General features: G+C 38.4%; 1 protein-coding gene across 5 annotated transcripts in view; it reads left to right on the forward strand.

Annotated features, from left to right (window-relative positions):
• KIF2A (kinesin family member 2A) overlaps positions 1–27,349 on the forward strand; it is a 79,938-nt gene that overhangs the window by 23,375 nt on the left and 29,214 nt on the right. For 3 of the 5 annotated variants that reach the window (XM_088130445.1, XM_088130446.1, XM_007424189.3), the window contains exons 4-10: positions 2,328–2,382; positions 4,461–4,583; positions 5,656–5,756; positions 7,988–8,083; positions 8,687–8,741; positions 23,118–23,280; positions 24,346–24,436. In XM_088130445.1, the coding sequence (XP_087986571.1) occupies positions 2,328–2,382; positions 4,461–4,583; positions 5,656–5,756; positions 7,988–8,083; positions 8,687–8,741; positions 23,118–23,280; positions 24,346–24,436 (684 nt within the window). The remainder of the gene's footprint in view (positions 1–2,327; positions 2,383–4,460; positions 4,584–5,655; positions 5,757–7,987; positions 8,084–8,686; positions 8,742–23,117; positions 23,281–24,345; positions 24,437–27,349) is intronic. The other 2 variants (XM_088130447.1, XM_007424187.4) reach the window with 1 other exon arrangement.

Raw genomic sequence — 27,349 nt, forward strand, 5'->3', positions numbered from 1 at the left:
CATTATTTCCAACAAAAAAAGTTCTGGTTTCAGTTGAATCTTAGTCTTTAAAATTCTTTGTATCAGTATATGTATTTGAACTGAAAATTTTTGGCTTTTTTACAAGTACACCAAACTTGATAAAATGACCCTTCATGTTGTCCACATTTCTAACATAAATTTGAAGTACCTTTTTTACATTCTAGATAATTTTTCTGGAGTCATGTACCAATGGTACATCATTTTATAAAAATTCTCTTTTTGGTTATAACATAATGTGAATTTCAATCCTTTCAACCACTTGTTTTCCCACTGTTCCAACAATATGTTATCCCCAAAATTGTAAGTTGTCCTACAGATTCAACCAAATTTGTTTTGTTACTTCTTTCATCTTATCTTTCATCTTTCCAAACTTTCTTCCATTCTCACTTCAAAAGCAACCAACTCATTTTTTACATTTTTTGTAATATTTCTGGAGTAATTCGCTTTTCTGTCAGTTGCTCTAATAATTCTCGCCTTCCCTCACCATGCTTTGCAGCTTTTCTGGTGGTCGCCATTCTTTTATTTATAACCCAAAACTAAAAGTAAGTCAATTGCAATCTGTCTTTCTGTAGGTTTAATGGCACAGTCTGTCTCATGTTACACTTATCTCCTTGTTTTGTAAATTCCACCATTTATCTTTTCCTTTTGATGTCAAACAGTCAACATCCCCAGGAAGGTCTGGTCTATTTATTTAATTAATTCTAAATAACACCAAAAGTACTTTTACCAAAATATGAATCTTTCAACTTTATACAGTCCCCTTTATCCATTTATAACTTTCTTAGTCAAAATCTTGTTAAGCTCTTTGCTGTTGTTTTAAAGTCTTTTAAAAGTATTATTTCCTCTTTGTTTTACTTTCTGTAATCAGAAAGGATGGCTATCTCACCAAGAGGCTGTTTTCTTTGTCCTGCTGTTTTCAAAGACCTCTTTTCAACTGTAAAATCTGTAAAATCGATTAAGAACTGTTAATCAAAAGTGATTAAGAAAGTGAGGGTTTGGTCGAACCTAGTGTTCTTTAAAAGACTGCGCATTGCATGTGCAAGCACGCTGTTTTTCCCTCATCCCCCAGCCACTCTACTCACGAGAAGACCACAAGACTTCATCCTGCAGTCTCCTCATGAGGTGCAGCTGTCCACGGCCCAGGTGGGCGATCTCTCTGTTTCTTCTTTATCCAGAAAGTCTTTCACTGGCCAGAAATCACTGCTGGTCACCATTCACTATTGCAGCACTGACTCTGCTACTTCAGAGACATCTAGTCTGCCATAGAACCTCATCCAGAAGCCTGACAACTGTACTTTATAACAAATTACTAAATAGAAGAGTGTGATCAAGCTGACAGGGATATCTTACGTCAAGAACTCTTCATCCATATTGAAACCATTCCAGTCTTATAGAAGATAGTAAGAATATTGTTTGTGTAAAGAGTTGAACAACAGGAAGTAACTTTGACGTGAATTGCAGTTTCAGTGTGTTCAAGGCAAATTGTAAGCCTAAACTAAATATTCAATTATTAAATAAAAATAGCCATTATTAGCTGATGAATTCATTGGGATGGGGAGTAGACGTTTCACCTTCTCTCTAATAGTCTTAACAGTAGTGGGAGCCTGATGCAAATAGCAACTTTGGAGTGCGCATAAGAAAGAACTAGAGAGAATTCCCTGGTCAAGTGCAGGGCAAGGATTAAACTGTCCTGTAATGCTGAACTCAGTGACTGCTATTTATATTTCTAAAACGATTTATAAAACTTAGATATTCATTAAGTGTCTTGTGCTGTCTGCATTTTATATAAAACTAATTGAGCTCTCACATTAAATCTGCATTACCCTTTTGTATTCTGTCAGTATTCCAAATGCAGCTGTATCATAGATACATGAAGCCCAAATAATTTTGAAAGTTATATTTTGTTCTCTCCATTTCTTAATAATCTTCACATGGAATTTCACTTCTGCTATACCCTTCATTACTGTTGTGTTGGTAACTTGGTTGTTGTCCCCAATTAATCATATGATACATATATTTGGCCAGGGTGGTAGTTAGAGAATACTTACCTCATTTTTGCATTTACTGTACTGACATTGAATCTCCGCAATTCTGTTACACGTTTGTCGAAAGTGAAGAACTTTTTTGTAGATAGGTAGACATCTTTATTTGTTGGTTTGTTAAAGAATACTGTAGTTTAGGGCCTTTCCTGAAATTATTAATTTTGCTGACTTGCTGTTCCTTTTACCTGCTGAAGGGCTGCTAATCTCCCAACAAGTTTGTTTGGATGTGGATAACAAATTATAGAATATCTGTCCTTTCTCTAGAATCGAAGGACTGTGGCTCCTTCTAAAATTGAAGCTCCTGCTAGAGACAACAGAGGTAAGTTAGTTTGCATATTTTCTATTTAATTCCAGGTTAATTATCCAGATCTAAGGAAAAAAAAATCTGTGTGTCTTACCCTTCTGTAAATCTTTGCATGGCAATTTTACTTTTCATTCCAGCTGCTAAGATGATTAAATGCAATTATAGTTGGTTAGCTGGTTCTTGGCACCTTTCTGGACAGTCTCTGAGGGCTTGGGGGGGGGGGCGGTACTATATTGCAGTGACAATCTGGTTCCAGTTGGTAGAAAGGGGAGAAGTTGAGCCTAGGCCTCTGGGTTATGGTGTGTCACAGGGCTTGATCCTCTCTCCACTTCTATTTAACATCCTCATGAGGAATCTGGGGAAGTGATATGTTGACATGGGGTCAGGTACTGATATGCTGATGTAACCAAATGTTGTATCTCAAGCCTTGCTTAAACAGATGATGCAGTCCTGTCTTGGTAGCCAGAGGCTTATAGGATCTGGATGTGGAGAATAAACCTAGACTTAATCTCAGTGAAATAGAGTTGCTTTGGGTTAGGAAACCATCTGACTCCAGGGAGATTCCCTCTTAGTTCTGGATGTGGTCACAGCCCTCTTTTCTGAACTGGTTCATAATCTGGGGGTCCTTCTTGACTCACAGTTTCAGCTTGAAGAACAGGTGGTACCTATGGCAAGGAGGGCCTTTGCAAAAATCATCTTGTTTGCCAGTTATGACATTTTCTGAAGTAGGAGGCAGTACTCAGTCACTCATGCCTTGGCCACCTCTTGTTTGGACTGTTGCAATGTACACTACCTGAGGCTGCCTTTGAAGACCACTTGGAAACTACAGCTAGTTTAGAATGCAGTAGCTTGAGTAGCTATTTGTGTGTCACAAATTCCCCATGTAACATCTCTATTTTGAGAGCACTGCTGGTTGCCGGTTTGCTTCTAGATGTAATTTAAGGTTCTAGTTACCATCCTTAAAGGCCTGCACGGCTCAGTGCCTGTGTATTTTTGGGACTGCCTTCTTCCAGTTCTTTCTGCTTTTCAGATAAGATCAGGTGAAAGAGGCTCTCTTTGGATCTCTTCACGGACCTTGGAGGCAGGTCTTTTCAACTGATTCCCCCTGTCCCTCAACCTTCCCAGTCTTACTGGGCTGTAAAAAGATTATTAAAATCTGGCTTTTCTAGCTGGCCTTGGGAACAGATGTGCTATCAAGTGGTCCCTCCTAGAATGTGATATTTTGTTTATTTCCCCTAGCATATTAGTTGTAAGTTGTTTGTTACTTATTGATTCTTATTTTTTTTTTACTCCTTATTTTACAGAATGGGATATGTAAGCTGGGCAGAGTCAGTTATAATTGGAGTAGAATATAAGTCCAGCAATAAATATTTATTTTTAAAAATCACCCTTGAACAGTTTCAGGAACACCAGTGGCTTGAGCAAGGGATGAGCTGCAGGTCTGGAATGGAAACTTTTGTGTAGTACATTCCTGCTCATGACTCTTGCGCTTTTTCCCAACTTCTACCAGAGGATTAATACTCCTCTGCTTCATTTTTTTAGCTGATCACCTCCCATTACTGGTATGAATATTTTTATTGGAATAAGGTGTGGGACTCCTGTAATCTGTGTGCATGAGCTAATATGCAGACAATGGGGCCTAACTAGTTTATCAGAGGTTCTTATGGAGCATATGAGTAACCTCCTACCATTGCATCCTCTCTGTAACTTTTTTAAAATTATAATTATGCAACTTGTTTTGGTTGATTGTATTGTCACAAGGGAAGATTCACCTGAGTCAGTCTGCTGGCCCTGAAACTTAAGTTTACCTATACTGTTTGGCCACAGTGATGCATGAATTTCACTTCTTATGCAAAGATTGATAATCATTTATGAAATTTTAATTCAACTACTGATTTGTTATGCAACCTATTCTTCTAATGTTTTGATTTGTCTCCCAGTAGTATGCTTCTAATTTTTCCTAACTATAATTTGCTTTGTGTTTAAGCAGTATCAGAGTAATTAACCAGCCATCGTATTGTGAAACAATGACAATTATTTCTTTTCCATTTTGGCTTGTTTTCTTAATAAATATTTTGTTTTGATCTCTTCAGTGATTGGTTCTGCACGTGCACGACCTACTCAGCTTCCTGAACAGTCTTCATCTACACAACAGAATGGTAGTGTTTCAGATATATCTCCAGTTCAAGCTGCAAAAAAGGAATTTGGACCCCCTTGTATGTAAACCATGTATCAAGGACTCATTCATTTTAGGCATTACATGTAGACTCTCTTGGATGATTATCTAATTCTTAAGTGGAGACTTAACTATACCATTATTATATCTGTTGCAATACATCACTCTGATTATTTTTCATTAGTCCTGTAAGTAATAGACTAAAAATTCTGTTCTAACTAACAGAATTTAAAAATTGGCCAGACCTTATATTAGGGCAAACCAAGAGAGTAACATGTATTAGTCAGTGGCTGTTTCTGTGTTGTCACTTTTTATTTTCCGTATCCTGCTGGCCTAGATAAGACAGGTAGACATGCTAACCCCCAAGCTGAACTGGCCTTTTAGGTGAGACCCCCGAGTCAAGTAGTGTTCCTAGTGGGAACTGGGGGACCCTCCTCTACTTATTTGGTAGCCAGTAATGCTATCCTCTCTTGTTCCTCTAGGGCCAGCAAGAATGGTTGTGACAAAAACAGAGAATATAAAATAAAATAAATATTGAAAACATTTCAATGGGGAGTCCCCTGTTCCTTAGCTAGGCCAACAGATTTGCAGATAAAATTTCATGCTGTATCTGTTAATTATCAAGTCACATGCCCATAATAAGGTAACTGCTTAACATTGTAAAGAAGGGAAGGAGGAGGCTGGGACAGTGAAGAAAGCACTGGCTGAAGGTCTGATTGGGCTGTTCATTTTCAGCCAGGATTGGTTAAGAAAGAAAACATTCTCTCTCTGGCCTATATTGAAGTCCTATCCCTGGGAGAGCAGCCAGCACAACTTGTTAGTTTGCAGGTGGTGTACGAACTATGGTGCAGTTGAGTAGCAACCAGATTATATTACAGGCTGGCTATGTGAACAATATATTGTCAAGCTCTCTGGCAACTCCTTCACACTGTCTCCCGCAGCTCAAAATGTTTATACAGAAAAGCTATATACTGTTTTAAGAGTTTTGGTTGTTAAGCCCATTTATGCTAAATTAAATTAATGTGGACAGTTCTCAATCTTACTAATTAAAAAACTGTGAAAACTTGAAATACAACATATGATAAAAATGAAACATTGTCTTTTTTTTTAAGCACGTAGAAAATCAAATTGTGTGAAAGAAGTTGAAAAATTGCAAGAAAAGCGTGAAAAACGAAGATTACAGCAACAGGAAATTAGAGAGAAACGAGCACAGGTTTTTAATTGTTTTCATTTATAGAGTTATAAGTTATATTAGAGTTTACAGTTTATATTTTTCTGAGAATTTGTAACAATGCATTGCATTTAATTGAACGCTCTTTTTCAGAATCTGTCTATTCTGTTCTAAGCAGCTTCCGTATCCTCTTTTGTCACATCCAGTTTCCGTTCCCTCTATTGGGAGATTAATCTGTTTTACAATACATCTTTGTGCAGGAGTTGTACTTTTTCTTCCTGCAGTAATTCTGTTTTCACAGTGATTTCTTTAACTTCTTTCCTTTAGCGACCATGTTTTCTTAGATCAGTTCTGACTACCATAAAACAGTCTGTCCCACATTCACTCGTATAAACTTCATTAATTTCTTAGTCTTTATCAATAATTATCATAGCAGTCATGCCATTCTTGACTTGCTGAATGGTTTTCTTTTTTCATATCATTCCCACCCATCCCTTATCTCACCTAGCAGAATAGTTTGGAACTTATTCATTCAGAATATTACAGTTTTCCCCACAATTTTCCCATTGATTCTTCTGTTATGACCATTAATTGGAGTATAACATGCAACTATCACCAACCTAAGGATTCCTAATTTCATATGCATCCATACCATCCTAGATTATACCAATTCACAATGATATATTTTTGCTGTTTCTTTCATAACTAAACCTACGCTTCCCAACATGTATTCATCAACTCAAGGTCAGACTGCCTTCATTCAGATCTATTACATCCTTCCCCTTTCTTTTAGTTGTACAGAAACTCAGCATAGCTGTTTTCTTTCTATCATTTCACTTGTTAATTCATGCTTTTAAACATTTTCTTCCCTAAAATTCCAGCTTGTAATTTTCCATATACTATGGTCATCACCACATGGGTCGATAGATACTGAAGATAATGATTTCTGTTGCTCATTGTGGCTTTTATATAAAGCTTTTTATTAAGATAGAGAAGGAGTAGGCAAGGTTAGTAGGCTTAGTCCTACCCATGCCATATGCACTGCCAATGGTTATGACACTATTGGTCAGTTTGAGAAAAAAAATGCCAACATGCCACAAGTGCAGCCAAAGACCAGCTTTACCCAAGCTTGTTTATGCTATTGTGTGCAAGCCAGGATCTCTAGATATTCTGATCTAGAGATTATTTGCAGACCAATTTATTGTTGCCCATATCCCATCATGCAGTGAACTGATAGATTTCAGGAGTTAAATTCAAAACTGCCTCGGATGGTTTTGAGAAAGTCTCCGTGATATTAACTCAGGGTTTTAATGTTGATGATTTTATTTTAATACTTTCAGTTTTAATTATGGCTCTATTGTTTTATTTATAACTGTTTAAAGGCTTTAGAAGTTTATTAGTCACATTTATATAGCCACCCATCCCACACAAAGTTGGCAATAAAATAAATTTGATTATAAAATGAATAAAACAGATTATCCAGCTTTCTTCTGAAAGAGGAGATAGACATGCCTCCATTTCACCACTTTCATAATGTGTGATCCAAATGACTGGATATGGGCTGTGGAATGCTACATAACCATCAGGGCCGTGAAGGCAAGGCTTTTTGGTCACTGCCCCTTTTTTTATGGAACAGCATCCCACCCATTATTAAGCCAGCACCTAATTTTGCATTGTTGGTGTTTGATAAAGCCATTACTATCTGCCTTTTCCAGGAAACTTTGGAGATCTGATTTAAGAGTAGGGATCCCCCCTCCCCCACAATCAGTGATGGTTAGATTTTTTGGATCTGATTCTTCCTCAGTGTGAGATAAAATATATATGTATTGCTATATTGTGCTATACTGTTACTGCATTTTAACTAGTTTACTGCATTGGAATGTATGCTGCTTAGAGTAAGTTTGTGGTTGAAGTGGCGTATAAGCCTGATCAATAAATTTTATTACAAAGAGGAAAAGAGCATATTCCTTCCTACCCTCCTTCCAAAGTAATAATGGGCACCCACGTACATGACCACTTGCATCATTACCCCACCTACTGCCAGAAATGTTGATTGTGACAGCCACCAAAAGTTTGCTCATCCTGCATTACACATCATTAAATAACTTTTGAATTACAAACTGGCTCTCATTTATCATACGTGAATTTTAGAAGAAAAATGGATGTTTGAAAATGTATTATCTCCATTCAGGTTTCTCTTGAGGTATTTAGGATAATTATATGTTACAGTGGCATGAGCAATATGCTTTTTAGCAATATGTTTTTTCTTTTAGGATGTAGATGCCACAAATCCAAATTATGAAATCATGTGTATGATCAGAGACTTCAGAGGAAGTCTGGATTATAGACCACTAACCACTGCAGATCCTGTAAGTTTTGTTGATACGTAAGCATTAAAAGAACTTTTACATACATTTTGACTGATAACATATGGCCAACAGAGAGTTAGTTGTGAAATTGGAGTACTGTAGTTGTATTTACACAACTCTTCAGTTTTAGTGATTTCTGTGCTAAAATGTACATTTGAGATTAGAATAATAACTAGAATAATTGGATAGAGTATATAAAATTCTGGCCCTTTAAAAAAAAAATTGTATTAAAGATAAAACTAATTTAAAATAACATCACATCTTGGTTTTGGAGCTGCAGTTTTTACGGTAATATGAATAATAAAATATGTGACTCAAATTGGCCAAAATAATTAGCCTAAACCATAATTACCTTGAAAGCTATAGGAACTTGTAACTAATTGGAACTTTTTAGTCTGTGGAATGTTGAACTATATATGTATATAACAGTGTGTATATAACAATGAATTTTAGATCATTGGTATTTTAAAAATAGACAATTATATAGCCTTATATATGTACAGATATAATTGCTGAAATAACTTTCTCTGTGAGTTTTAATTTCAGATACAATTTTGAATTACTCATTTCATTTCAATTTTGTTTCTTTTTTTAAAAAAAAAGATTGATGAGCACAGGATATGTGTATGTGTTCGAAAACGACCTCTCAATAAAAAAGGTATGGCTCATTTTAACATCCCGATTTTTAGTGGGATCATAGCTTAATATTCACATGTGTAAAGTCTTGAGTCCATATGCACAGCTGAACTTGATTTTGGTATGTGTAAATAAGTTTTAAGTTGTTACATGTTAAGTTTCTTATTTCAGCCTAGCCTTTTTGAAATGTAAATAGTTAAAATTAGTTTAGAGATTAGGAAATCAAAATTTTATAGAATCAGCATGTAATAACCTGTAGAAATGCATTTGCTAGATTTTTTTCAAGTTAATGAAAATATACATTTGAAACCTGGGGTTGATAATTCAATTTTTTTTCTTTCCCCACTGTACTAGAATGAGGAAGGGCATACCTTAGATCAAAGACAAGTCATGTAATATTTCAAGCTCCTAATCTGTAGAAAAGCTGAATACAAAATTATCGTATTAGAAAATGGAAGTTATTTTTGAATTGCTTATGCCATGAAATGAAAAAACAATTGTCTTAAAGAGGGGGAGGAGAAATTTGAATAAGGGAGGGGGAATAAATTTGTTGATAGCCATGCAGGAAAGCATGATTTGTTAACTTTTCAAAAATAGTAATCAAAATAGATGACAGATTGAAACTCTATTTACCTGAAACTTTTGAATTAAGCTACTAATAGGAGAGAATGCGTTTTGTTTCTGCATCGGTCCTGGAGTGTTTATGTACTAATGAGTTAACTGGCTGTGCTTTTGAAGGCTTTGGGGCTTTTAATTTGATAAATATAAAAATGCTTATTCTTTAACAAGTTCCATTGAGTTCAGTGGCTTTTTTCCCAAGGAAATCTATTTAAGACTTTTGCTCTGTCCAGTGGGCAGCAGCAATATAGGAAGATGCTAGAGGTAAATGATCAATACAGTGACAACAGCAGAGCCATCATTTTATACTGTGTGGGAAAAAAACAGTGGTAACCATGTTTGTATTTTACCCAGTTAAAAATAGACTATATAAAGTGATTGATGGTACAGTGCTGGATGATAGGCCTCTCAGGTCAACTGGCACTCAAAATGCTATTTGACAAGAGGTGAGGATCTTTCAAAGTACTAATGGTGTTTATGATGCAGCTAGCTTAAAAACCTTGGGACATCTAATTGCTGATGATGCCATTGCAGAAAAAGAAAATCTGAATCCACCAAGACAAAATTACAGTGGGAACATGGAACATAAGAAGCATGAACATGGGAAAGCTGAACACAGTGAAAGATGAAATGACACATTGACATCTTCGGCATCAGCAAATTGAAATGGACCGGAATTAGACATTTTTAGTCAGAAGATCATACTGTTTTACTACTTGGGATACAAAAAACAAAGAAGGAATGGCATTGTTTCCATAGTCAGGAAAGATAGAGCAAAAATTGGGTACAATGCCGTCAGTGACTGCATAATATTAATTAGATTTTGTGGACAACCTTTAATAGAATGATTATCCAAGTTTATGCTGCAGCCACTGATGCAGAATAATAGGAGATTGTTGAGTTTTATGTTCAATGTTCAATCTGAATTTGACAGAACATATAAGCAAGACTTGCATGTTGGAGCCCAGAATACCAAAGCTGGAAATAATAAAGAGAGAAAAATGTAGTTGAATTGTATGATACAGGAAACAAAAATGAAACAAGATAATGACTTCTAAGTGTCTGCTAATCTAATGATTTATCGTTGCTAAAACAGTCTTCCAACAATCAAAATGACATCTATGTACATGGACTTCACTAGGTAGAATAAACAAAAATCAAATATTATTGGAACAAGGAGGTAGAAGAGTTCAGTTACACAGCAAGGATGTGGCCAGGAGTTGATTGTGGAACAGATCACAGACTGCTCATATGAAAGTTCCAGGTCAAGTTAAACAGGGAAAAAACCAACCAGTTTCCAGGCACAGAAAAAAAGGGAAGTCTTCCAAAGATCTCTGAACTCAGAAGGAGGTTCCAGCCTGAAATTGGTATGCTAAAGGATGCCAGTGGACAGATAGTAAGTGATTCCAAGAAGGTCAAACAAAGATGGAGTATAGCTGAAAATACCATCTATCTGCAAGCTCTAGTAATGAAAGTCCAGCATGGTGAAAACATAGGATTATGATTAAACATAAAGAAGACCAAACTACAGCAACCAACTTCAGGATTGACAATGAAGATACTGAAGATGGATAACTTCTGTGTTTTTGGATTGGCTATCTATGGGGGTTCTTTGCTTTCCAAGGATTGGACACACCACAATGTAGCATATCTGTACACAATGCTTTATTGTGGTGCACGCCTTCCCCAACAACAGGCTATTGCTCTGGGTTAACTCCACCCTTCCAGGCCTCACAAGTTGATGTTGCCATGTAAATACAACTTTAATACTCAGTCCAAACAAAAGTCTGGAAGTCTGTAAAGTGACATACAACCTTTGCCTCCTTCCAAAAGTTCTTGCACTAGTTGGGATGAGATGCCACCTCAGTGTGGTTGCTCCTTTTCTGGTTGCTGCCAAGCTCCAGGCCAAGCTCCAAGGTCTGCTCTTAAGCAGTGTTGCTTTTGAGCATTCCAGCTGAGCTCCCAAGCCAAATTCCAGGCAGGAATCCCACCAGGTTATGCTACTTACCATAGCTTGTGGTCCTGGCAGTTGACTGATAGCCCTCTTGCCTGCCTGTAATAGTTGTCAGTCTCCAAATGTTGCCTCCCACTTCCCTGTCTGCTTGCCGTTTTCTTATCTCCTTTTCTGCTACACACCTACCCACACTCTGTCTTAGTCTTTGCTTTTGTAAGCTAAGGGCCTAGGTGGGGTGAGGGTGTGGCTCAATTAGCCAGGCAGCTGGAATGCCCACATGGATGCTTCTAAGTAAACTTGTCAATGAATGAGTAAATGAATGAATGAATAAATGCATGAGCCCATCTCTCAGGTTTTTGGGGCTGTAAAGTTTTATAGCCTTTGGGGGAAAAGTATGAGCTGTGCTGAGCCTTGGGAAAGTGGGGTGGGAAGTGTTTCTGCTGGCTGCAGCTGCTTTTCCTAAGCACAGACAGCAATCCCAGCTTCACTTTCTCACACTATCAACAGTACACTGTAAAGGAACTAGCAGTCAAGAGGTATACTCAGGGTAGTGTAGCAATGAAAGCCTTGGAAAAGATATTCACATGCCGTGACCTGTCTATACCAGGAAGATCAGAATTGTGCAAGCAGTGGTTTTCCCTGTGACGCTCTATGAAAGTGAATGTTGGACTTTGAAGAAGCAGTATAGAAAAAGTATTGATACTTTTGAACTTTGATGTTGGAGAAGTCTTCGAGAATGCCATGGATAGCCATGAAAACACACAAGTGGATCATAGAGCAAATTAATGCAGAGATCTCACTCAAGGCACAAATGACCAGACTCAAATTATATTTTTGATATATTGTGCACAGACCTAGCTCTCTTTAGAAGTCTAATATTGGAAGGTGGAAGGAAAAAAGGAAGAGGACAGCCAGGAGCAAGGTGGATGGACTTGATTACAGCAGTGATAGCTGCGTTGTTGAAAGACTTGAAGAGCCAGTTTGGGGACAGATCATCCAGGAGAAGTTCTATCTGTGTGGTTGTTAAGAGTCAACACTGACTTGATGGCACAAATTTTCTTGTGCTTGCAGTACAGCCTAAAGGTATCTATTTACTCATTTCTTTTTATAGATAGAAATAAAAAGTTCAGTAATTCAAACACTCGATCAGTTTTCACCCTGACAGTGTGGAATTAGCTGGATTAATTCCCAGCATAGTGGCAACCTATGCATAGTTACTGAAGTCAGTGGGATGTGAACATTTGCTTAGTCTTCTGCTTACTCAACTCAAATTTACATCAGTCTCCCACTCATTCATTCTCTCTGTATTTGTATGTGGTATATATGATGGATTGTGATTTGTCTCTGAAAAAATGGCATGTGCATCAACAGATGGTAGAACAATTTTTAAAATCTTCAAAAGGGTGCCTATTTTACTATGATTTTAATTAGTCATTAATTCAACTAATAGTATCTTAGTTTTTGTCCTGCCACTGCCTGTTTTTGGAGTATAGCCCTGTGGAAGGACAGACTATCTGAGCAGGTGATAAGCACCTGTGCTTCTTCCTCCCCTTCCCTCCCTTCTTGGCCATCCCCATCGTCAGGACGACCCAGCTGCCAATCAGACTGCAGTGTTGGGCAGGAGATGAGAAGGAGGGAAGGCAAGATGGCTACCTGGGAGCTCTACTGCCACAGGCCTTGTGAGGAAGAGGATGAATAAACCGAGCCAAAGCCCAGGAGTCGAATAAAGAGGCAAATTGAAAGATAGACTTTCCTGATGAGAACAGGCAACAGGAAAGGAAGTGGCAACTGAGGAAATTGGGGAGAGAGAGGTGTTTATTTCCTTCCCTCAAAACTGGTGTGAGCTAAAGGTTCTTCAAGCTATTTCCCTCAGATAAGGTAAGATTTGGAAGAAGAGGAGAAGACTCAAGCCCAGATAGGAACAAACAAGGATAAAAGGTGAATGAAAAATAAAGGTTTTGACAGAACAGAAACAGCAGAAACTAAAAAAGATGAAAGACGGATTGGACTCTATAGAAAAAGACGTATAAGCTCTATAGAGAATGACAACGAGATATGTAGGGCTTAAGACAACGGAAATATAGAAGTCAGCTATAAACAAATAGAGATATAGAATAGAAAGATATGAGAACATAGTGAAAGTGGACTTTAAAGACAATAGTGTAGATAAAGAGCTTATAGAGAATAGATGGTTAAAATAGAAAATAGTTTTATTATTAAGTTTAATCTCTGCACTAGTTGAAGACATTTATAATTTACAATTCCTTTTTTTAATTTGCAAGCTTTTCTTTTGTAAAATGAAAGCCTCTCCCCTCCTCCCCCACTACTAAAGGGAGATACAAAACCCCAATCAGTTGTCAAAGTTTCCAGTGCTTTGTCCCTATTGAGTCTGGGTCAATCTGGTTATTGGTGGTTCACAAAAAGAACCCATGACAAGCCCTTGACCATTGTTTATGCACGTGTGTATTCATAAATATAAGGGCATAATATGCAAACATTTGTTTTGGGAAGAGGGCATAGTGGGATTGGACAGTGCAAGGTATTTTTGTGTGTATTTGCAGCCTGTTTTCTGTGTAATCTTCCTTTTGTGGAGAAGATTTTCCACAAAAGTAGGGTCATCTTAAATTCAGGGTTACCTTCCTTTTGGATAGATACTATACTTGTTTTTCCAGAGGTCAAGTCAATTTATACAAAATAAATTACAAACAAAATACAAAGGAACCCACTTATTTTTTTAACAAAGAGGAAATATAAGAATTTAATATCAAAGTTTACCTTAGTGACCAGAAAGTGTTCAGAGTAAATAGGAATTCTGCAAGGTCTGCAAAACTTAGAAGAAATAATTCCTATATTTTTATTTTTTTTTAAGTTCAACATTGTATTAAAATAAATATTGTATCAATATTATTAGCAGAATATAAGTTATTGATAATTTGTTTACCTACCCACCAGCACGTGGTAAAATGTAAGAACTAGTTCTATTTGAAGAAACGTATATTAAAAAGATTCTGAAATTCCCATGTTAGTTGACCAAACATGAATTAAAAACAAGTGTTGAAATTGTAATGACATTTTGGAAGGGTAGGGGGAAATTTTAGTGGTCTGGTAAATATTATGGCACAAACTATTCTGTAGGGTATATTTAAGTGTGTATGGGTGTATACGTATACATATACATAATACATATGCATATACATATACATATACATATACATATACATACAGCCTTCTTCCTGAAATGCTTTGCTTAGTTATTTTGAAAATTTTGTATTCAGGTTGTCCCCAGGTTAAGAACACCCGGGTTACAGATGACTCATAGTTAAGAATGGAGCCTATTGTAGCAAAATTTGAGTTAAATACACAATGATTCAAGTTAAATACACAATGTTTCAAGTTCATTACACAATACAACTTATACCTGTTCACTTACATACAAATTTGACTTAAGGACAGACCTTGGGAACGGAACTCATTCTTAAACTGGGCACTACCTGTACTCTTATGTTCTCATTATTTATATACAATCCTTGTTTTTTATCAAAATTTAAACCATTTGACTGAAAAAGCTTAGTGCAACTAATTTATATGGTCTACTTCATTTCACAAATGAATGAATTATATACACTCTTTAGGAAAAGATTTTGATGGCAACTTTCCTTCCCATACTAGCTAGTAATAATATTAATCCTGATATTCCAGCTGTTCAATGTAAATTCATTTACTGTTGATAGTTGAACTGATCTTATACTATTTTTGTTTTGAACCAATGAAGTATAAGATAATAGAGTTCTTTCAAATATAATTATTCAATAATATTCTCATAACTTGTTATGTTTTAACTGTGTTTTCTACTATAGTAGATATTCAGCAATTAAATATGAAGAAACTAAGAGCTAGGAGCTGGTGCATTATGAGTTTTGCCTCTGGCTTTTTGCTCCATTTTTAAGTTGGCCTTAAATAGTGCTATTGGATTGACCTTATGGAGCAGTGGCCATTTTGTCAATTTTAGCTACCACTTAGGACTTTGCTGACAATTTGCTTTGAGACTTTCCAGCCCTAGCTGTTTAAGACATTGGTGACAATAAGATGCTGGATTATGGATCTTGCTAAAAGGTTTTTGGATGGATTGTTGCTGTGGTAGGGGTGGATAGGGGAAAAACCATCTGTTTTTCCCTGGGTGAGAGTTGGGCCATAGGGTGCAGTCCAAGGTACTCTTTTCTTGTACTTTAGGTATGTTTGGTTTGTGACCCCACCATTACTTGGGTAAGAGTGGGGTGGTTGGGGTCAGCTGGGTATGGTGATATTATGTGAATGGGGTGTCTGTAGGTATTGGAGAGGGGAAATTGATCATCTGATTCTCTGTCTGAGGGGATGCTAAGTATGAGTCAGAAGCATCCCGCGAGCTGGTACAGGTATAGTCAAGACCAGAAATATTGGAACAAGGATAACTCTTTTGGCATTTGGCCACTGTACACCACCACACTGAAGTTGAAAGGAAACACACCCAGATGGGAGCGAAGTCAGGATTTTCAGCTGCAATTCGTTTGACAAAAGTGGGGCACTAACCATTCAGGAAGTACAGCCAGTGGCATACACACACCCCCATTGTTGGTAGCTCATAAGTAATGGGATGAATGGCTGACAAGCGGCTGCATGGCCAGGTGTGGCCTGTTTCCTGGGTGCCCCATGACCAATCAAGCAGATAAAAGGCCTGGAGGTGGTTCTGAGTGTTACATTTGCATTTGGTAGCTGTTCACTGGAACTCTCAACATGAGGTCCAAAGAGGTGTCCATGAGAGTGAAGGAGGCCATCATTAGACTGAAAAAACAAAATAAACCCATCAGAGAGATAGCAAAAACATTGGGAGTGGCCAATACAACAGTTTGGAACATCCTGAAAAAGAAGGAATTAACTGGCAAGCTCAGCAATAGCAAAAGGCCTGGAAGACCACAGAAGACAACTAAAGTGGATGACCGCAGAATTCTGCTCATGATGAACCCTTTCACAACATCTAGCCAGGTCAGGAACGCTCTTGAGGAAGTAGGCATGTCATTGTCAACATCTACAGTCAAGAGACGGCTTTATGAATGTAAATACAGAGCTTCACAACAAGGTGCAAACTACTGGTAATGCTGAAGAACAGAAAGGCCAGGTTAGACTTCGCCAGCAAACACCTAAAAAAGCCTGCCCAGTTCTGGAATAAGATTCTTTGGACTGATGAAACCAAGATTAACTTGCACCAGAATGATGGGAAGAGAAAAGTATGAAGAAGGAAAGGAACAGCTCAGGATCCAAAGCATACCACATTATCTGTCAAACATGGTGGAGGCAGTGTTATGGCATGGGCATGTATGGCTGCCAATGGAACCGGGTCACTGGTGTTTATTGATGACCTGACTGGTGATAAAAGCAGCAGGATGAATTCTGAAGTGAATAGGGTTATACTTTCTGCTCAGATTCAGCCAAATGCTGCCAAACTGATAGGACGCTGCTTCATATTGCAGATGGATAATGACCCAAAACAGACAGCAAAAGCTACCCAAGAGTTTCTCAAGGCAAAGAAGTGGGATGTTCTTCAATGGCCAAGTCAGTCACCTGATCTCAATCCAATATAGCATGCTTTTCACTTACTGAACGCTCCCCCTGCACTCCATAGCACCCACCCGCAGCACCTGCCCACAATTTGTAGCGCCTGACTAGTCACACTCTGGAGCGCCTGTGGCACCCCCTTGCACTCCATAGCATCCGCCTGTGGCACCTGTCCTCACTCCAGAGTGCTAGCTCATGGCAGCCCCCTTCCACTCCATAGTGCCTGCCCACATTTCATAGCACCCATCCATAGCTCGAGCCCACCAGCCTGCTTGCCTGGATTCTTGCCTCTTCCCTCGTTGTGGTCATGTGAGGTCCTCCCTTAACGACCCATGTGGTCCTCAAGTTGTGAGACCCTATTTGTGACATTGCACTTCATGACTGCATCGCTTAGTGATGAAAATTCTGGTCCCAATTGCTGTTGTAACCCCAGGACTACCTGTACCAGCTGTCTTGGGTGTGGGGTGGCTTTCTTTGTTTGGGAGGGGATGCAAACGGGGTTGTAGGAGAGAGGCAGGCAAAGGTATTATGATGTGACAGGCAGAGGGAGATACGGTGGGAGATGTGATGGGCTGCTCATGGGGAGGACAGTCTTTGTTGTCCTGATTTTAACATCCAGTCCCTGTGCTTATCAGGGTTCCAGAGCTCCTGGTTTTCAACTGTTGCTACTTAATGCATAGTCAGCCCATTATCGTTTCCCTCAGCTACAATTTAATTGTGGATGAGAGGCTGACGTTCGTGAAACTGGCTGGGTGCCAACGGGGAAGTGCCCCTCTCAGAGTTGTGCCTAGCTGGGTTTTATGTGTGGCATGAACTGTGAACCTAGGCTACAGGTATTATTGGTGAGACTCTGATGGCTTCTATCGACAGTGCTCCTCAGAGAGCAGGTTGTGGGACCCTATTTGTGAAGTTGGGCTATTAAGGTTCAGAAGGAACTGTTTTTAGTGTAACTTGAGTTCATGGGCAGGCAGGCGGTGGAATTCCCCAGGCTTATACTGTTGGTGCTTTAATTTGCTTCCTTGGATGCAGACTCAGAGACTCTTCAGAAGTTTGTGGCCAACATGGCAGCTATGGACTTGGCTAAAATTATCTCTGTCCTGATTGATACTGGGTATCACACATTGGGATCTGGTTTTTATCTTGGATTAGTGGTGATTTGATCCAAAGCTGGTGGGACATCAACATCAGTCCCTTGTCATAGACAGATCACTGTTTTGAGCCTTAGAGTTGTCTGAGGCTACACTCCTCTGCATGAAGGTAGGACTTATTTGATCCAATTATACATCTCTTCACTGTCCTGATCAAGTGATGTCACTGAGATCCTTTCCTAGTGTCTGGAGGCTGTGAAGGCCTGAATGGAGAAGTACAAGCTCCAGTTCAACTCTGGCAAAATTGAATGGCTGTGGGTTTTGAGATCTCCCAAATCTGGACATTTTCCATCTTTATCCCTGTTTTTAAAATTTTAAATAGAATTTTAATTACAATAGCAAAAAGTGAACTTAACTTATAGAAAGAAAATAGAATGGGAGAAAAGAATAAAAAGTGCAGGGAAAAAGGAAGAAGAAGAAGAAAATGCAATATAATGCAATATAATGTAATAAAGGAAATATATAGTGATTTCCAACCTTCATCACAACAAATATCAACAAATTTAATATCTCTTCACGCCCTACAAGGTTAAACAGATACCTCTTCATCCCATATCCCATCCCTTATCTATAAGCAAATCCATAAAACATCGACTTTTCAATCCTGGTGTCAGCAAAAAGTCCATAAAGGGTTGTCAGAATACTGCCCCCCCCCAAAAAACTTTGATCAAATAGACCAACTTTATATTCCTTCCTTTTGCTTCTAACAGTCTTAATCTTTAATTCAATAAAATATTATTGTAGGATTTGATTTCTTTTCAATTCTTCTTTGTCCTATCATACAGATTTTTTCAAGGCTTTAACAAGCCTCTTTTGTAAATCCAGCAAGAAAACATTTTCCAAGTAATTTTCTTGGGTTATCGTTTGTATTTCCCTTTTAATTTTTAAAACTTCAGCCAGTTTCTTTATATATCCAGTAAAGCGTCCTTTTCCAAAACATTCTCTTGGCCTGTCATTTTTAGTTTCACATTCTGTACTTTATCTTGTCAGATAAAGTTTGTTCTATATCTATCATTTCTTCATTAACATATTTTAGACAGTCTATCCATAGAAGCAATTTTCCATCTTTATCTCTGAATGGGGTTGCACTTCCCCAGATGGAGTGGTGTGGAATTAGGAGATCCTTCTACTTTTGTGGCTTCTGCTTGAAGAGCAGATGGTAGCTGTGGCTAGGAAAGCCTTTGTACAGGTTTGTCTTCTGTACTAATTGCACCTGTTTCTGGATTGGAAGGCCTCACAGTAACTCATTCCTTAGTCTCTTTTTGCTTGGATTACTATAATGCGCTGTATGTGGGGCTGCCCTTGAAGATTATTTGGAAGTTGCAACTGGTTCAGAATACAGTGGCATGGGCAGTTTTGAGTGTTCCCTGATACACCCATGTAACACCTCTACTTTGTACACTGCATTGGCTCCCAGTAGGCTTCTGGGCACAGTTCAAGTTGTTGATTATGACCTATAAAATTCTATATGGCACAGGGCCAGTTTATCTGCAGGACCATCTGTCTCCAATTATCATCAAGAGTTCTTTGGGTAGATAGGTGGCTATTTAAAAATGTTAAATAAATAAAATGATTATGTAAATTGGGTGGCTATATAAATTGCTTAAATAAATAAATGGTTCTTATTCTTAGCAAGCTATATATTAAAATATGTTTTAGATTTTTGGCATGCAACATTGGATGATAAAAAGGGATATGAGTTTATGTATTCTAAGAGAATATTGTTCTAGATAAATTTGCTAAAAGCTGATAGCAAAAGCTCTCAAAAGAATTTTATAGCAATTTAATTTTAAATTGTGTTGAGCAAGGTCTGCCTCAAGAGCTGTACCTTTAGCTATTTCCTTCTAGTGATATTCCTGTGTATTTAATTTGCAAATATTGGCCAGTAGTATTAATTTTATTGTTTAGTAATAGTAATAAAACCTGAACACATATACATCATTTGAAATTAAACTTTGGTTGCTTTACTTCCTTGTGAAATGGGCAGTGTCCAAATTTGAAATATAAATTAAATAAATAATGTCAAAAGATTATAGTTGGAATATTTATTGTAAAATAACATATTTTATATGAAAGAACTTTCAGTGTGTTTAGTTTTATGCCTAGAGGGATATCTTCCCACAAAAAAAGGATACATGCATGTATTTGACAGTACATACAAAGCATCTTTTGTTTGTGTCTCCCTTGGAACAAAGGGCTTTTTGCATGTTCTTGCTGATTCAGACGTTTCATACAATTAACCATTGGTATTAATAATTGTATTTGATTTCGATGAAATCATGTGGGATAGTTTTCATTTTCTGGAATCTGTTAATGACTCATTCATTATTAAACTTGTTTAGAATAATGCATTATAAATGGATCAGGATTAAATTGAACACTGATTGATAAAGCTTTAAAGATTACACTAATCAAAAGGCATAAGAGAACCAATTTGGTGTAGTGGTTAAGGCACTGGGTTACAAACCAGGAGACTGTGAGTTCTAGTCCCACCTTAGGCACAAAGCCAGCTAGATGACCTTGGATCAGGTCTTTCTCAGCCGTAGGAAGAAGGCAGTGGCAAGCCACTTATGAAATCTTTTTAAGAAAACTGTGGAGACTAATCCAGGTAGTCATCAGGAGTTAACAATGACTCGACGGCACACATACAAAAAAGGCATATTAAAATATACATGATTTTTACCCCCAAAATAAATGGAGTTTATCAGAATGTAAGTTTACAAATGAATAAGAATAGAGACCAAAAAATTTGATAATGAATCCCATCATGCCATTAGTGTGCAGTTTTAAAGTTGGGAAGATGGTTGCTCTAGACAGGGATGCATTCATCCTGATGTAGTAGGTATGCAGTTTGGGATGACTGGTTTCATCTGTGTCACTGAATGTTCAGTTGGCTGCAGTGTTAGGAATGCTTATTTCTACAATTTACCATTTCACCTGTTAGAGCCTTTCCTGGTCTGACTGAGTAACTTCATAGCTAAATAAATTACTGCATTTTACTTTGCATGGGGCTGTCCCTGAACATAGTTGGAGACTTTCCTTAGCATAGGAGGCCACCAGCTGACTATTTTTGTGGTGTGCATGGTCAGAACAATACAGGTAGTCTTTGAGTTACAACAGCAATTTGGACCGGGATTGCTGTTGCTAAGCAATGCAGTGGTAAAGCACAATGCCATGTGATTGCATCGCTTAGCAGTGGCAATCCAGGCAGTCCTGGTTATTGGTGTAACCACAAGATGTGCGAGTCATTAAGTGGGAAGTGGAGGGAGTCCCAGGTAAGGAATGCGGGGGTGCTGTGGGGGAGGCCATGGCAGGTCGCATGTGAGTTGGGGGATGCTGGTGTGGCATGAGGGCAGGAAGGCCAGGGAAGGAGGGTGCTGGTAGGTTTGTGCACATGTATGAGTGCAGGGAGGCCAGGGAAGGAGGGTGCTGGTGGGTGCATGTGTGCATGAGCATAGGGAGGCCAGGGAAAGGGCATGAGGTGTATGTGAGAGCAGGGAGATCTGAGAAGGAGGGCGCTAGTGGGTGAGTGCATATGAGCAAAGGGGGTAGGAGGGTGCAGTGCATGTGTGCAAGGAAAGGTGGGAAGGAGGGCACGATGCATGTGAGAGAAGAAAAGCTGGTGGGTGGGGGAGATTGCCAACTTCCCCATTGACTTTGCTCACGGGAAGCCAGCAGGGAAGGTTGCAAATGGTGATCACATGACTGCAGTGGATCATAAGTGTGAGCTGATTGCCAAGCCCCTGAATTTTGTTCACGTGACTATGGGGGAAATGCAATGGCCAGAACTTTGAGGACCGGTCATAAGTTCCTTTGTTCAGTGCCATTGTAACTTTGAATGGTTGCTGAACGAATGGTTGTAACTTGAGGACTACCTCTATGAAACTCATTTTCAGTGGTCTGTGCTGAATGTTATTCATTTCTAAGCTCAATTCAAGGTATTGGTTTGACTTTGTTTCAATCATTGATTAGAACAAGGGTCAGCAAACTTTTTCTTTAAAGGGTCAGATCCCACTTTGCCTCCACAGGTGAGGCTGGCAGGTCTGCAAGCCAAGGAGTATGATAGCCATTGGACAGTGCTGGCCTGCCAGCATGGAGGCTGCCACCACTGTCCAGGAAAGTCTGCCCCTTGCCCCAGGAAGTTGGCTGAGGCTTGGCCCTGGCAATCTTCTGGCCTCCTGGCCACTTACAGGCCATATAAAAACAGGTGGTGGGCCAGATTTGGTCTGCAGGCCATAGTTTGCTGACCCCTGGACTAGAACATAGAAATTCTGGGGAAAAAAAGAAATAAAATGCATATAAACACAAAAATCTATATATAAAACATGAAATCATCCCATCATAAGCTTGTTGTAACAATAAAAGAAACAGTATTGACTTATAAGGCCCGAAATGGCTTGAGTCATAAGTTGGAATGTTTTTTCCTGGTACATACTTAATACCAAACAAAATATTTCCATATTAAATTTTGTTGAAGTTGTCTCCCATGGACTGCTGACAGAATTGATACTCAAGAGATGACTACTTTAGGTTTGGAAAGAAACTAGGTATACTTAAGGTTTCATTTTGTAAATTCCTTACAGTGCATCTTTTCATTCAGACCTTCCATTCCAATTGACGTATTTGCTGTAGATTATTGTAAATATATTTATTTATATTATTTTAATATCCTATTTTTTATTATTTATATTTATTGTTGTAAACAATGTGTTCATTAAATGTAATAAATGATATATTAACTTAGACATCTAATTTCTTAAATATCAAAGGTTTGTAGATACTTTTGCATTAAATTGAAACCATTCAAACACAACTGCCCCTTAAAGTAAATTATTCTGTATAGTTTAACTTCTAAGGTAATTCTTACTTGGGATGAGCACTAGCAAACATACTTGATTTTTATTAAAGGTTCACAGAATGATCCTTACATAAAAAGATATTGTAGCCTATTTCCATATGTCTAACACTTTACATAATATCACATTATTTCATCACAGATTGATTCAATTAATTTCACTGTCATATGAATGTCTCAGTTGTTAAACTCAGGTATTCTGAAAATTAATGCAGTGTTTCATTTCCTCTCTAGAAACTGTAATGAAAGATCTTGATGTCATAACAATTCCAAGCAAAGATGTTGTGATGGTACATGAACCTAAGCAAAAAGTAGATTTAACAAGGTTCTTAGAAAACCAAACGTTCCGATTTGACTATGCCTTTGATGACAGCGCCCCTAATGAAATGGTCTACAGGTATGTATTGTTTGTGTGGACTTGTAAAAGCTAATACTTTTGGTTTTTTAGTTCATGCTACTCCCTATTTTGGATTTCTGAGTTGATGTGTTCTCATTGATATTGATGTGTCTTTTCAATATCATCTGTGATCCTTCTTTTCTTCCCTATGAGAATTAAATTATCTGTATCAGCAAAGCTATCAACTAACTAACATGGAGCATTTGTTTGAGTGTCTGCAGGAAAGTATGGTATGTGATGAGCTGGCAAAAAACCATAGAAATTGCAGGCATGTCACAATGAAATTTTTAACTTTCACTATGAGTGTTTTATTTCATGTCTTACTATGTAAACTTCCATGAGTTCTGGGACTGCAGCTGTTAAAAAGAAAGCTAAAAAAGTAAACAAGTATCAGTGGTATCGATTCCAAGCTAGCAAGGAAGGTTTCAGCCAGGCATCTTTGTAAATCTATTAAATGAATAGAATAATATATGATCTGTTAGGAATTAAGACTTCCGTTGGAAAGCTTCCTTCCTTAGAACAGAGAGCTTGGAAGTATTTAATTCTTACCAGCCAGTTCCCATAGATTTAACTATTTTTGTTTAATTATGTGAAGATACAGCTCATTGGACTTCTTTAACTTTTCACTTTTGGTTTTGGAACCATGGCTATTGACTTTTTATTTTCACTTGTGTTGAATACAAGCTTTTCATTTATTTCAGCTTGCTATCTTAAATCATCTATGTTGCTTTTTCTGCCATGAATCTGAAACCCTCTTGTATACACATGCTTTAACAAATGCTAAATATCTTCTTGTGTTTTAAGCTAATTTTAAAGATGTGTATATATGGTGGAATAGGAGCCTGTTCAAGTCAGTGGTTCTTTAGTTGTTTTTTTTAATAATTTCTGTTTGTAATAATTCTGCTGATTCTCTTAAACTTAGCTGTAGAAATCTTAGGTGAGAGTGGAGCAAGAATTTTAGCTAAGTGTTCTAAAGATTGGATTGATGTACTGTTGTATGGAACTTCACTAGCTTTGAATTAAATATTATAATATAGTTGAATGTTCTGTTCTTTTTTGCTAAAGGTTTACTGCAAGACCACTAGTGGAAACCATATTTGAAAGAGGAATGGCTACATGTTTTGCATATGGACAAACAGGCAGTGGAAAAACTCATGTATGTTTTTCTGTTAATTTCAACATCCACTGTGTTCTTTTACTGCATTGTAACCAGCTATAAGCTGTTTTAATATGTTAGCAGCAGCATCCACTCTAATGGCAAAGTCTTTTTAGAGGCTGCCGATTAGTGATGCTGGAAATTTTTCTTTGTCCGTGTTCCTTTAATTTTAACGAAAGTAATACAAAAATTTACAAAAAAAGAAAAACACTGGATCAAAATCAACACACATCCTTTTTAATACAGTTAAAGTTAAAATGGTTTTGAATGAGGGGGACATACAATGGGTCCTCATAGCTGCAGCCATCATAGCATCCCTGCCGTCACATGATCATGATTCAGGTGCTTGACAACTGGTTCACAATTATGATGGTCACAGCATCCCATGGTTATGTGATTGCCATTTATGACCTTCACTGCCAGCTTCCGACAAAGTCAATGGGGAAACTGGCAGGAGGTCTCAAATGGTGTGACTGTAGGATGCTGCGACTTTGTGGGATTCATCTAATAATGGCAACTGAGACTGCTGCAACTGCCATCATAAGTCGGTGTGGTCATGTGACATCATACTTTACGACTTAGCAATGGAGTTGCTGGTCCCAATTACCATCATTAAGTGAGGACTACCTGTAACACAAATATTCTTAATATTATAAATATGTCTACAGTCTTCAGATCTGTGCTAAGCACTTTTGGATTTATGTTTCCCATATTTTTTTATACTAACAACTTGAGATAATAAAACTTTCCTTGTTAGAATTAATGTACAGTATTAAGCTAATCTATTAAGAAATTGTCTTTATTTACCATATTTCTTGTCTTGTTCAATTGGAGCACTGAAAAAGGCCCTTGCCACTGAGCTAGTAATTTGCTTGTAGTAGAAGGGAAGATTAGTAACGCTCTGTCTTGGTTGAAATTCTCACAGCACAAAACTGGCGAGTATTAGCATACATTCCTGGCCACTGAAAGACACGTGCAATTTTGGCATATGTATGCTGATGCCCCTGGTATCCTGACCAGGTTAATTGTCATTATTAGAGATCTGCATTCCATGGGACAACTAATCTAGAACCACATTTGTCAGTTACACACGAGATGTCATTTCTTAGGATGACTTTATCACCTGACAATAGGTTTCGCGGTTGTGAATATGCCTTCCATAGAGAGTGATCAGATGCTTGGAGCTCTCCTATATTTTCAGGGAGTTCCCATTTATATTCTAATTCTTCTCTAGGATTGTTGACCTGAATCCTCATATACAGAGCCCTCTCCCCTTTCATTTCCTTCTGCTTTGAGCTGTAGATTTTCTTGTGTTCTTTGGGGCCTCACTCATGAGTTCCCGGGGATCAGGTAGTTCATCCTGCAACTGTTGGGTCTGGGATTGACTTTAAGTGATGAGAGCAGGTGTTACCTCCAAGATCAACTTCAGATTAGGGAGGTCTGGTCCCAGAATCATGTCATAAGGTAATGTGGGACTCACTCCTACCTGGAGAGAGAATGCTCATCCCCCAACTTCTACTGGGATCTTAGCCACAGCATAGGGCCTGGATTCATCATCAACCCCTAAACAAGGACTTGCTGTCTTGGGATATGCATCTGAGGGGACACGTGCACATTTAATCAAACTCTGGGAGCATCTTGTATCAATGAGTGCTTTCAGTGGTTGGCCATTGACCACTATAGTAGCCAGTTGTAGTTCAGTTACAATAACTACAGGTACCTCTTCACTCACTCCTGTGGGTGGACTACTCTGCCTACCCTTTCTAGTCTCCCTTTCAGTGACCATAACAGACTGACCACTGATACCTTTCCCTGTACTACCTTTAGGGAGGATCTTTGGTCAACCATGCCTTGCAATTTTGGGCCCAGTGCCCCACCTTACCACAGATATAGGACGTGGTAGGACTCATTGGTTGGACTTTCTGACTGCTTTATAGCCAGTAGACAGCTATCTTCTCAAGTGAGGCTTCCACTTTTTGGGAGCTGGTGGGATACTGTTACCAGATACCCTTCCTAGTTTCAGGGTATCTGGTAACAGTAGTGTAATGAGTCACTAAATAGTCCTCTGCCAGTTGTAGAACATAGTTACAACTGCCTGGTCTGTGTTTTAGAACCCAGCACTGTATTGCCTCAGGCAGAGTGGTACAGATTGCTCTAAGGCTATGCACTCAAACACTTTTTGGGAAGTCCACATTTTAGAAGATAGCCACGTCCTCGGAAGCTCACTGGACTGGTTCAAGGCTTTTCTGGGTCCTCCCTCTACTTTGAACCCATGTCCTTGAAATCATTGTTGATAGGCCTCAGCGTGAAGTTTAAACTGTTGCTGTGTTGCAGCTCAAACCAGTTTGTAATCAGCAGCCTCCTGAGGTGAATGACTGCTGAAAGCTTTCAAGGCCTTCCCATTCAGGTAGGGAGCCAACTGTGTCATCCATTCTCCTTCTGGCCAGTGGCACGCAGAAGCTACTCTTCCAATCATTGTTAAATAAGCATCTGTATCCTCATTGTCCTCTATCTTTGCCAGCTTTATTTCTATGTGAGGTTGTGGAGAAAGAACAGAAGGAGGGATTATGGAAAAGGCATCCCATCTGCAGAGCTTCAAAATAGCTGACATCTGCTCCTGATCCTATTGCTCATAGTGGGCCTTTTCCTCTCTGGCAAATTTTTCCCTTCCCAGCTGATCTTGGTGTGCATGCTCCCACCAGCTTGTTATGCATCAGCCCAAGTTTATTGCTGGTACATCATGGCTTGCAGAATGGCTGTGATGGGATTTACTCTGCCTGAAGCCTGATTGTAGGTGGTGCTGACTCTTTTAGAAGTGGAGCTTGGGTTGGTTCATCAGGAGTCATCCTGATTTGATTTAACTGCTGCATCTTTTCTGTCTATCTTCTCGGTCATGGCAAGATGCTGTTGCTC

Source organism: Python bivittatus, unplaced genomic scaffold (assembly GCF_059951505.1).
Source record: "Python bivittatus isolate LINGU-HERP-01145 unplaced genomic scaffold, Pbiv_v1 ctg000850_np1212, whole genome shotgun sequence".
In the NCBI taxonomy this organism is placed as follows: domain Eukaryota; kingdom Metazoa; phylum Chordata; class Lepidosauria; order Squamata; family Pythonidae; genus Python; species Python bivittatus.